General features: G+C 35.6%; 1 protein-coding gene across 2 annotated transcripts in view; it reads left to right on the top strand.

Moving 5' to 3' along the window:
- LOC137658422 (titin homolog) overlaps positions 1 to 12,820 on the top strand; it is a 117,229-nt gene that overhangs the window by 96,116 nt on the left and 8,293 nt on the right. For both annotated transcript variants that reach the window (XM_068393125.1, XM_068393124.1), the window contains exon 11: positions 9,856 to 10,003. In XM_068393125.1, the coding sequence (XP_068249226.1) occupies positions 9,856 to 10,003 (148 nt within the window). The remainder of the gene's footprint in view (positions 1 to 9,855; positions 10,004 to 12,820) is intronic.

Raw genomic sequence — 12,820 nt, 5'->3', positions numbered from 1 at the left:
AACCACAAGAACAAAAACAATATAAAACTATATTTGAGCTTTTCCTAGTGTTAAGGGAAATCATAGTAACCCCTTGATTGAATTTACATTTACAAAATAAACTTAATAACATATCTCCAACCAACACATTGGGATCCTGGCAATAACAAAAAGGCCACCACCATTGGTTGGCATTAGGCTCTTTCTCTGAAAATAAATTTTGGATAAAACATAGTGTGTAACTACTCCTTGAATATTACACTCCATCCTCCGCTCTGATGGTCCAGCACTTTGCTGCAGTAGAGAGGCTTCAATCATGACCTGGGCAATGGTGGTGGGGTGATTATCCACCCTGGCAGGTTCAACTATATCACTAAGGCCAGTTTTGAGAGACCAGACTAAGACTGGACCTCTATAAGCCTTTTTTATTCAAGTTTTCACTTTTTGCTCTATCTGATTTTTTTTTATATGACCACTATTAGAGCATTGACCAGTTTTGTATATGCTTCAAATTTAGATGCCATCACCTTATGGAGATCCCATTGGGTGCAGACTTACTCTGTTAAAAGTCGGGCTCCACTAATACGGTTAAATCTCCCATATTAGCGGGTAATAGGTAGTGTCAGCCATTGGAGTCGTCAGTGGGAGAGGTAACAACCCTTACTGACCAGTGTACGCCCACCTAAAGAGAGGCAGCCCCTCTCTAATAAAGGACTGGTCCCCACAGAAATCTCTTCTCATGTTGAGCCACATGGGATAGGAGGACTGACATCCTCTAAGAGGTGGATAACTCGGCTTGTTGCTTGTTTGCAAACCAACCCCATTGATGACGACCTGGAAACTGAAAAGGACCATTCTACTGATGTTATAGAACAGAGTAATTTGGGCTACATAAGGTAACTGCAAATCTTTCATATTACCCATGTTCCAATAGATACTAATTATAATGAGCTATGTAGCGTATTTAAGAGTTACGGAATGATATTGGAGATAAGAATGAAACTTCAAGGTGATAAAAGGGATTCATGGGTATCTTGTAATAGTCATGATGAAGCATTTATTGCCATAGGTAATATTATGCATGTTGAGATTAATAATATTAATAATAAGGGTGCTTAATGTGATGAGGTACTACCAGACTTGGAAGTATACAAACCTGCCGACTGTGTGAAAAAGATATTGATGCAGTCAAACCTTCCCAAGGAAACCTAAAACCACCAATGTGGCTTGTTGCGGAGCCTAAAGGGAGTACAGGGAATTATTTTAAAATTTGTATGTTTATTCATAAAAAAGTAGAAACCATTGCTCCATGTGATATATCTTGCTTTGAAAAAAATAATTTCCTCATCCATGCCAAATTATGCATACACTCTGTCATATTATCTAACTGGAAAACAAGTAATGATGATATTAAATTAGATGTCAAACCCTACCTAGATTTTAGTTATGGAAAGGGAGTAGTTTTCAATAAAGACCTGTATGAATTTACTGAAGAGGAGATACTGGCCATCTGACCTTTAACAGTATGGAAAATACATAAAGTTCCTAGATCATCGATTATTATCCTCACTTTCCGGGATGCTGATATACCTTTCCATATTATTATTGAAAATGAAAGGATTCTAAAGTTTGTAAAAAACGAAAAAATGTGTAGCTCAAGACCTTACCATGGAGAGTGTATACTTGAGGCCAGTTGTTTGAACTCCAACTCAAATCATAAATCCACCGATTGGAGTTGTGTGGTATAGAAGTTGGAAGAAGCTACCCTCAACAAATCTAGTATGGAGCACATAATTATATGACATTCCAAAAGACTACTGAATAAACCAAACAGTTATGCAAAGCAAGGGGAAATTTACCATAGGAGACATCAATCCCACCTTGTACTGCTAGTAGTTCTAGGAAAAGAAATACACCATCTAATAATACAGTATTGCATGACGAGGTAATCATATTGCCTTCTGAGGCTCTGCCATAGTATATCAACACTGGGGCATTGCCCATCTCAATACAACCTTCGTCACCCATCACCATCAGTAGTACTAACTTCTCCCAGGCCATGTCCTTGCCGGATTTGATAGAGCTTCCACATAAAACAAAGTTACCAGGTGCACCTGTTGTGGGAAAGGTGGAAAAACCTGGTAGCTCACCACCTATTAATAAAAAAAAGAGAGACCTCCATCAAATGAATTTATAATGTTTTGTCTGTCGATGTTTCTGATCAAAATAACATGAATAAATCAGGAATTCTGGTTCAAGTCCACCATCTGCCTCAACAATCAGATCAAAAGGACACAGAAAAAGACAAACGTAAAACCCCTGTGCATCAAGACTTCTGTTAAGAAACCTCGGAGAAATAATTGGATTAAAAGTTGCCAATGGGAAGACTTCATCCAAGGGGTCTTCTAGGAAATAAACTGTAGTTTTTCCTCAATTTTCCAATGGAATTTTCAGGGTTTAAGGACTAAATATGAAGAACGTGAGCTCCTTATTCAGGAGCACTCACCCCTAATTATATATCTACAGGAGAGCAAATTTGATGAAAATACTCCTTGTCCTTGCAAATATATTAGCTATAGGACACCATATGATCACCGAGTAGGGAGCCGTCGGGACAGTCTTATATACGTTCGTTGTGATGTTTTCCAAATATCTTTGTTTATTCGTACACCTCTGTAGGTGGTTGTAGATTGATATAGAGCAAAAATATACAATTTGTTCTCTGTACTTGCTTCCAAATGATAACATTTTGTATAATGATTTAGTAGAGGGGATTCAACAATCTCCTACTTGGAGATTTTAATGGTAGACATCCTTTATGGGTCGATGTTTTAGCAAACACGAGTGGCAATATTATATCATCAATTTTGAAGAGTGATGATGTTGGACTCCTTAATACAGGAGAACCCACACACTTTCAGGTTCAGACAGGTACCTCGTCATGCATTGATCTTTCAATCTTCTCTATTTCGAATGAAGAATGTTAGAGGATTGGCATACTAGTAATCATGTTCCAATTATTAAAGATACAAACAGTAATCCACCTTTGTAGAGATTGTCACAATAGAACCTTGACATGGGAGACTGGGATAAATTTCAGGAGCTAAGCAAAATTGAGGGGAATGCAGAGCAGTTTGAAAGTGTTGATGATGCCATAGACTTACTGAATGGAACTTTCCATACAGCAGGAATCAATTCAATTCCCAAAACTACAGGGTTATTCAAACGATGCAAAGTCCTGTAGTGGTCTTCAGAATTAACTGCCTTGCCCAGAGCCACAAGAAAATCTTTTAATAGATTGCGTAGATGCCGTACAGAGGAGAATTTGATGATATACAAAAAATGTAGAGCACAGTTCAGTCATGCCATTAAAGAAGCTAGCCGCCAATCTTAGGTATCTTTTGTTGCCTCAGTCAACAGTAGAACATCACCATCCTCTGTATGGAGGAATGTAAAATAGATAGCAGGCAAATTTACCCCCAACCTACTACCAGTATTGAAGGTGAATGGTCAGTATGTTGGAAGAGCAACTGAGGTTAATAATGCCTTAGCCAATCATTTCTCCAATGTGTCATGCACGTGTGAAACATCTGGTCCCCAAGATAGGCACCTTGAAGAACAGAAAATGTTAAATTTTACAACAGAAAAAGAGGAATCTTACAATGATCCTTTTACTGAAAGGTAATTTGATTCCGCACTTGTTACTTGCAATGATACATCCCCTGGATCTGGTGGAATTTCATATGCAATGATTAAACTTATACCTGTTAAAACTAAGTTATTTATTTTAAACATTATTAACAGAATATTGCATGTTATAGCAATCCAAGTGTTTGGGAACTAGCCATTATTTTAGTCTTTTTAAAAGCCGGTAAGGATAAGTTTTTAGCAGCAAACTATCGACCAATTGCATTGACATCTTGTTTATGTAAGATCATGGAGAAGATGGTCAATGGAGGACTGATGTGGTACCTAGAAGAGAAGGGTATTTTATTACCTATCCAGTGTAGATTTAGAAAAATACACTCAACGACTGATGTGTTGATATGGCTTGAGTCCTCTATTTGTGAAGCTTTGCTTCCTAAAAGCGCCATGTAGTAGCCTTTTTTTTTTTTTTTTTTTTACCTTGAAAAGACATGTGATACTTCATGGAGATATGGTATACTTAAATCAATTCATAAATTTGGATGGAGAGGGCTACCCTTTTTCATTCAATAATTTGTTTCACATAGATTTTTTCAAGTGAGTGGGTGAAACTCTTCCAGAAAGGAAATGTCAGGAAAGTAAGGTGGGATAGGCGACACTTCTTTGTCTGCCGACTGTACATCAAAGGTCAACCTATCCCGTGTGTAAGTGAAGCTAGGTTTTTAGGATTTATATTTGATTGTAGGCTGACATGGGTTCCTCACTTAAAAGCCTTAAAAGTAAAATGTCTTTGATGCTCTGAAGCTTTTAAAAGTTTTGTCCCATACATCATGAGGGCAGACTGCAAAACTATTTTGAAATTATACAAGACCTTAATTTTTTCAAAAATTAGTAATGGATGTGAAATATACTCCTCAGGCACCCGAAGCCAATTAAAGATATTAGATTCTATACACCATACTGGTATCATATTGTCCACTGGAGCGTTTAGAACTTTGCTTATCCCAAGTCTCCTTGTTGACGCTGGAGAATTACCTTTAGACCTTTACCAAAAGTTTTGTATTATTCAGTATTGGTTTAGGTTGCAAAGACTACCTAAATCTCTCGCCTGTCAGACTACAAACCTTCTAAGTCATTGTAAACATTTTGAGTAGCACTAAAAACCTCCCTAACCATATGGTTTTCGGGTTTAACACTTTAAAACTCTTGATATAGCAAGAAATAGAGTTCTTCCATTTAGGGTATCACCAACCCCTCCATGGAAATTACCAGATATATTTTCGTAAATATGTATTGGTATAAAAAAGAACATAACTGACTTAGAAGCCATGTCTTTTATTATGGATCAAGTTGAAAAACATAAGGAATTATATATGCTATATATGTTATATATGCTGATGGCTCTAAATCTGATGCTGGTGTGGGATTTGGAGTATATAGTAGTTGTTTAAATTTTAGAGGTGCACTTCCTCTAGTATCTTCCATATATACTGCCGAACTACAGTATATGGTATACTAACCACTATTGAGAATATAGTGTTAGAAGAGGAGGGGAATTTTACCATTTTTATTGAAGCAAGAAGTGTCTTACAAGCCTTAGAAGTTTTTAATTCCAGTAACCCTTTAGTGTTAAAGATTTTAGGGTGGCTTTTTATTATTGGGCTGAGAGGTATAACAGTTCTATATGCTGGGTTCTGGCACACGTACAGGTAGGTGTGTTTGGAAATTAGAAGGCAGATATACTGGCAAAAAATGCTGCATCCAAGTTGCTACCAAGAAGGTATCCCATTCTCTGTTATGATTTTTCACCTAGCATAAAAAATTTTATTAATAATAATTGGCAAGAGCATTGGGATGGTTTAGTTGGTAATAAGACGAGAAATAACGAATGTTATATCTACTTGGAGGTATAACATGATGCCCCGAAAGGGGGGACCAGTCTTTGTCGTCTCTACGTTGGTCACACTAGGTTGACACAAATTTTTGCTATCTGGCCAACACAAGCCTTACTGCAGCGACTGTTTTGTTTTAAAGACACCAGCATGTCTGATTTTAATGGAGTCAGTCTAAAATTATATCAGTGATTAGAACTGGATAGGATTGTATGGTTAGAATTTTTTAAGGTGTCCTTATATGAAATGAATGTCTAATCTCAGTCTATATAAGGTATAGATCAAAACTTAATTTGGTACTTAATCAACTGGGATTAGACCTTTCCTTATCAGGTACTATAACAGATATCTTTAAGCCTCTCAGTATTAGATGGCCTCTAGCAATTAGGTCTATATTTTAGAATAGGTGCAGTATGTGGTTTTACAATATTTATGTTTGATTTATAAATCTTTGGGAAACCTACTTATAGATTTCACAGCTTAAAATGTTTTTTCTATTAGCATTGACTTCAGCTAAATGCATAATAAATTGCAAACACCACTTTCCTTCATCAGAACTAATTCGTTTTAAGACTAAGAGTTTGTTGGAATTTTTATCTCTTCCCCTCCCTTGAAATGATTGTAAGTATTTCATTTGAAAATAGTTGTCCTTGTCCAGTAAAAGCTGTTCAGTGTATTTTAGACAAACTATGTCCATTACAAAGATACAGTGTCATTTCTAATTAGTATTTTGGTCACAAATCTTATAAAAGCTTTGAAGATTAATTCCTTCACTCCGTTGACTTCAATATACGTTAAAACATGCCTGGTAATACACACAATGATGTTGGGATAACGTCATCTTCTTTAATATTATCCTTATAATTATTATTATTATCATTATTATAATGAATTTTATAAGCTTCAAAAGAGTATAGCACATGGCTATATATCACACGAGATCACACTGGGAAATTTCACTAAAGAATATCCTCTCCCTTAAATTAGCCCCTCCCCCTCCTGTCTTCAGCTAATCAACAAAGTTTTGGGGATTCTAGCCTTTATTTCTGAATATGTAAGAGCTGTTTTAGTCTTTATATGTTACCATGAAATAATCACACAACTCTCTCTAGCCAATAGTGACCTTCCCTTCCTTAGGTATTAGGTATTACTCAACCCCCCTCGACACCTCCAATTGGGAGACAGTCATCCTACCACCAACCAAAATACTTGCAATTCTAGTCCTTATTTATGATTATATAAGGTCTATTTTAGTGTATTCACATCTAACCTCATCACCAACCCTAAAATACTTGAGATCCAGTCCTCCTTATTCATGATAATGTAAGTTCTATTTTATTGTTTTCCTATGTTGCCACAGTGTTTATAATCACAGTAAAAGTATTCTTACCCTCGACTATACGTCCCACCCACTAGATGAAAACTTACCATTACCATTAAAGGAAATAGTTGACAGAAGGCGAGATTTATCCTTTTTTTCTTATTTTACTCCTTTTTTTCTTATTTTACTCCTTTTTTCAACTAATTTCTACAATATAAAATCATTTTCATTTTTTACATATTTCATATTAGTATTGTTCATTGTTTTCATGAGTAAAAGTTAGCCAATTGTAATTATTTCCATTTATTGCTATTCTACCATTTCTAAGCAGTATTTATCATGTTCTTACATGCGCAGTCTATAGTATTTCCAAGCTCGTGAAATACCGAAAAGAAGAATGATCCAGTTCATAGTCACAGTCACACGAAAGGTGGAATCACAAACGAACAAACAAACCTTATATCTAATGAACTAAATCTATATTACGTCTCTCTCTCTCTCTCTCTCTCTCTCTCTCTCTCTCTCTCTCTCTCTCTCTCTCTCTCTCTCATTCATATATATCTTTTGTCAACAGTTTTTTGTTGATTCTAGTTGTTTATCGTATTTATACCTTATAAATCATACATTATAGAATACTTCTTGTGTCAAAGAAACAAATGGATATTTTCATTATATTTCTGTATAACGTAAATTCCATTATTACTGTCGAGTTGTTCTACATCTTTCGATGGCTATTTATCGTGGCATTATTACGGAATAACATAGTCACTTTAATAAATATTTAACTTTTTTTTTTACACATAAATTGCAGTGCTTCACTGTACGTGGCCAGAGCACCAGCCACCTGTTGAGATACTATTGCTTGAGAATTATTAGGTCCTGAATGGCCAGACAGTACTACATTGAATCCTTTTGCCTACACATACACCGAATAGTCTGGCCAATTCTTTACATATTCTACTCTGTTCTCATACACTTGACAACACTGAAATTACCCAACAATTCTTCCTCGCTGAGGGGTTTAACTACTGCAATTTAATTATACAGTGGCTACTTTCCTCCTGGTAAGGATAGAAGAGACTCTTTAGCTGTGGTAAGCAGCTCTTCTAGGACAAGACCACTCCCAAATCAAACCATTGTTCTCTAGTCTTGGATAGGGCCATAGCCTTTGGGCTTATAGCATCCTGCTTTTCCAACTAGGGTTGTAACTTAGCAAGTAATAATAATAATAATAATAATAGAAATAACGAGTAGTTTTATATTATTTGACAGCTATTTATCCTGGAATTGTAACAATAGCAATCATTTCAGTGAATATATATTTTTTTTTTTTTTACACAGTCACAGTGCTTTGCCATTATTTAGAGATTACATAAATTTTTTTTTTCAAAATTATTGTATAATCACTTACCAATGAATGAAAAACATTTCGGTTGTTCAGAGTAAAATACAATAGAGAATAAAGCAAACTTTGTAAAAAAAGATTTTGTAATCAACAGAAAAACAAATAAACATGGAATTGCAGTTTAATATAGGATAAATGAGCAATTATATCCAATGATGACAAATCTCGTATAGAGTTTTAGTAGCGAATTGACAGCCTCGTACCAAAAGGGTTAAGGTTTTATATACCATAAGAAAACCTACTTCTCTTGAATTTTGCAGAGATGTTTCTTTGTAAAGAATTTTATCCCTTTTACCCCTAAAGGACGTACTGGTACGTTTCACAAAACTCATCCCTTTACCCCCATGGACGTACCTGTACGTCCTTGCAAAAAACTGCCATTTACTTTTATTTTTGCATAATTTTGATAATTTTTGGAAAAACTTCAGGCATTTTCCAAGAGAATGAGACCAACCTGACCTCTCTATGACCAAATTTAAGGCTGTTAGAGCAATTTTAAAAAAATATACTGCAAAATGTGCTTGAAAGAAAATCACCCCTAGGGGTTAAGGGTTGGAAAGTTCCAAATAGCCTGGGGGTAAAAGGGTTAACTGCAGTTCAGTAATGTACCATGTTGGTGTTCGGTGGTTTTCAGTTCAGTTGATTTATAGCTTCCTATTTCTAACATTTCAAATATTGGGAGTAAAACCATCTGGAGCCTCATATTTCAAACTGTATTTTGGAACTGTTTCCATTAAATGTAGACCAGTTGGGTCCAGAATTTTTTTATATGACATTTTGATTTTCATTTTTACCTATCTCTTTCCTTCATTGGTGTCCCACCTGCATGAGAGTGTGAGAGTCAGTAATATGAACATCAGAGCAGGGTCATAGAGGTAAACAGATTTTTAATAATAAAATTTATGTCTATATTCACCAGATACTGTAATCATATACATGCCGACCCTTCTTTCCATGGACTTGTGATGTAAAGAAATAGATAGTAGTACTTTTGACTTCAAAATTGAATAACTTGGATCCATTAGCACTCCTTACCATTAACATCTAGGTGGTTTCATTACTATTCTGTACTATGGGCATGTATGTTTTAAGAGGAAAGACAACTTGAAAATTTTCAATAGATTTTTAGGGTAAACGTCAATAAACCAAGCTTCTGGAGAAGCAAAATGAATATCAATTGAGTATAGAAATAACAAATTCTATAATTGAAATTAGGTTTTTGTAGAAATGAAATTAATTTTGGAGAATGTTTAGCCTGTCAACTTGAAAATTACTGGCATCTTTGATTTTTAAATTGCCAGTTGGATAGATTTGGCAAGTAAGTCCCATGCTTTTATTACAATTTTTATGAATTTTCTTTCATCTACTTGCTATATGTTTGGAAGTGTTTGGTTTTATATATGTTTCGCTCGTATTATGGATATTATGCCTATCCTTTTGTAAGGTGAGGTAATTTTCTCTGGGCATAGTTTGGTTTGATGTGTCTTCTTTAGTCAATTCATGTTTAATATACAGTATACCAGTTCTAATTAGGGTTTAGTATATGGGTACAGTATTAAGATTTATATGGAATGCTTTATTCATTTTTGTACTTTGAATTGTATTTGTTTCAGATAAGGCGTATACAGCTCATATGGAGAAGGCTTTTGTAGATTATGGTTTCCGGGTGTTAGTGGAAGACTTGGAGAATGCAAAGAATTTTTCAGGAAAACATGTGGATTCATTTCTTGAAAATTTTACAGCTTACAAAAATTCTCAGAGGTATGGCTTTTCCAACTAAAGTAATTGTTGTTTGTTTTTATAAAAATTTAATTGGTCATATTTATGCCCACATTCTTGGTTTCAATGCTCTCAGTATTTACAGGCTTTTGTTTAAGAAATAGAAGGAGGTCAATGTCACAATGCAATATGGTTTCTGGACCTCACCCACTTTTTTTATCTACAGGTCTCTTAAGACTGACTTTTTTTTTCATCTACAGCTCTGTTAAGAGGTGTGTGTATAATTTTCCAGTCTGTTTATAAAGATAATTTATATAATTGTTTACTGAGATGTAATGTAGAGGTATTCCAAGTTGCAGCAAACTGTGAACACTGCTTAAAAAGACTAAAAAATTCTCCCATGCAAGTAAACCCTAAATTCTACTTTTGATGGGACATTTTTAAGAACAAATCAATATTTATCTTGAGAAATTATAGCGTATATCTAGAAACATGTAGCTTTTAATATACAAGTAAACCGATTTTGAGCGAAGCGAAAAATCTATTCTTGGGCGAGACGGCCATGACGTCCTAATGGACCCACCCTTACTTTCTATGAAAAGATCTTCACGGTTTCCCTCGCTGAACTACTGTATCTGTAGCACCATGCTCAACGCTACAAGGAATGACCACCAGAGGGAGTTGGCGTGGTTGTGTTACGATAGTAGTAGGGGAACCAGGGTAACCTCTATTGCGTCTACCCTTCTAATTCTACCACGTATCCCCCTCGAATCGTAAAGGCTGTTCGGGGTGCAGATTGCCATGTGGCGTGTCAAGACTACGTCCCCTGATTATATACGATACCCTTGAGAGTAATCTTAAGGGTACTCGCGCCAGAATTTAGAATTCTGTGAAACCTTTGGTTTGATTCTATGGGAATATCACTGTTGTCATATATACACTTGGGAAGCTACTAAAGGAACCTTCCATCAGGACGTCACGGCAATCCCACCCAAAAACAGACCCCTCGCTTCGCTCAAAATCCGTTACTGTATATATGAAATATCTGTTTTTGACGTTGATAGTTTATATAGGACATATCTGTTTAGCTGGAAGCACTAACATTGTTATGCTTAGTGATAATGACGGATAACGGTAACGTCATTTGTCTCAATTGGCCCTTTTGGCCGTAGAAATATTGTCCCAAGGTTATGGCACTGATGAAAATCCACAGATACATTAATTCTGTGGTATGCTTCCATCAGGACATCATGGCTTGAACCCAAGAAATGTTATTTAACAAAAACATGTTATTGCTTCTCGGTTTATCAACATATTCCTAAAAATGAAAGAAAATTTCCATTCATTTTTCTTTCAATAGACATACCTCTAGTAAAGTAATGAAATAATCTAGCGTTTATTGGCAAGAAGCAAAGCAGTAACGCATCAGAGGATCTTTGCTAATTTAGTCTCTGTCGCATCAGTTTGACATTTTGTTATGTCTTTCTCTGGAGTTGTTAGCAATTATTTCATGGATTACTCAAGGAAATTGCTTCTGGGCGATCATGATCTCCATTCTCTGTGTCTTGTGTTAGAGACAGTGCTTTGATTTAAATACAGTAATACCTCGACCTACAAGCTCTTCAACAAATGAGCATTCCAAGATGCGAGCTATCCTTCGAGTAAAATTTTGGATTGAGATACAAGAATGCTTACAAACACAAACGCTAGATGGCCGAGCGCTTGGGAGTGCTCCAAACCTGCATCACTCGCTCCGTTCACGTGGTCGTCATCGTCTGTATACATCTCTCGTGGTGTTTGCATTATTTACGTGATTTACGCTGTATTTGTGAACATTCTTTGTAACAAGTGAGGGTCCTAAGAAGCGAGTGTTAAGGTTGGCAGGGAGAAAAAAACTCATGATGATGATGGAGATGAAGCATGAAATATAGAGAAACCTGAGTGGATTGTCCGCATTAGTGAGTAGACACTATTTTACGAGCGGAGTACATCAACAATAAAAAAAAAGTAAAAAGTAGGAACGAATAAAAAGTTTAAGAGAAAGTTAGGCTAAATTCAGTTATGTTAATTTTAAGTTTAAATTTTACGCTATGTGTAAGCAACAATATTAATAGGGTACTGTCTAACTCTCTCTCCTTACCCTCTTCCCTCCCTCCTCTGCACACACCGCCGTTAGCCGCTATCATCTGTCTCAAATGTAAGAAATCGTAATAAAACTACATTTTATTTCATATAGTAATCATTTATTATAACATTGTCAGTGTTTGTACAGTATGTCTATACAGTATAGCAATTAAAATCATGATTTTCCATTTCAGTAGTTTTAGAGGGCTGGAACGAATTAATTTTTCGTCAGTTATGATATACTGTATGATAAAGATTGAATTGACTTACAAGTTTGGTCCAGGAACAAATTATACTTTATTTCAAGTTAGCACTGTAACCGTTATGAAGAGTGTGATTGCCTCACTGTTCCTTTCATGGAAAATTATGTTTCAATGATTGCCATTTAAATTAAAAGTTGAAAGCACAAAAGGAAACAATCGTTTAGTTCTGGAGATATCCAGAAAAGACTAGACTAGTTGCTTATAGCTGTGATGATGATGATGATGATGATGACGTGCCAGCATCCTTATCTAACATAACACTAAACCAACCAAGTTTTGATAGTGATGAGTCTCAAAAGCTATAGATTGCAAAGCAGAAGACTGAATGGGTAGTCTGGGCACTACATCCATATAATTTGATTCCCTTTGAACTTAATTTTGTAGAATTCCAGCTAAAGTTGATAGTTTGTATCATGTTTTGGATTTCGGATGGCACTGTTCTTCGTTCATTTGCATGCAAGCTCAGCCACTT

The sequence above is a fragment of the Palaemon carinicauda genome, chromosome 19, assembly GCF_036898095.1.
Source record: "Palaemon carinicauda isolate YSFRI2023 chromosome 19, ASM3689809v2, whole genome shotgun sequence".
Lineage (NCBI taxonomy): Eukaryota > Metazoa > Arthropoda > Malacostraca > Decapoda > Palaemonidae > Palaemon > Palaemon carinicauda.
This window is presented reverse-complemented; position numbering and strand designations above follow the sequence as displayed.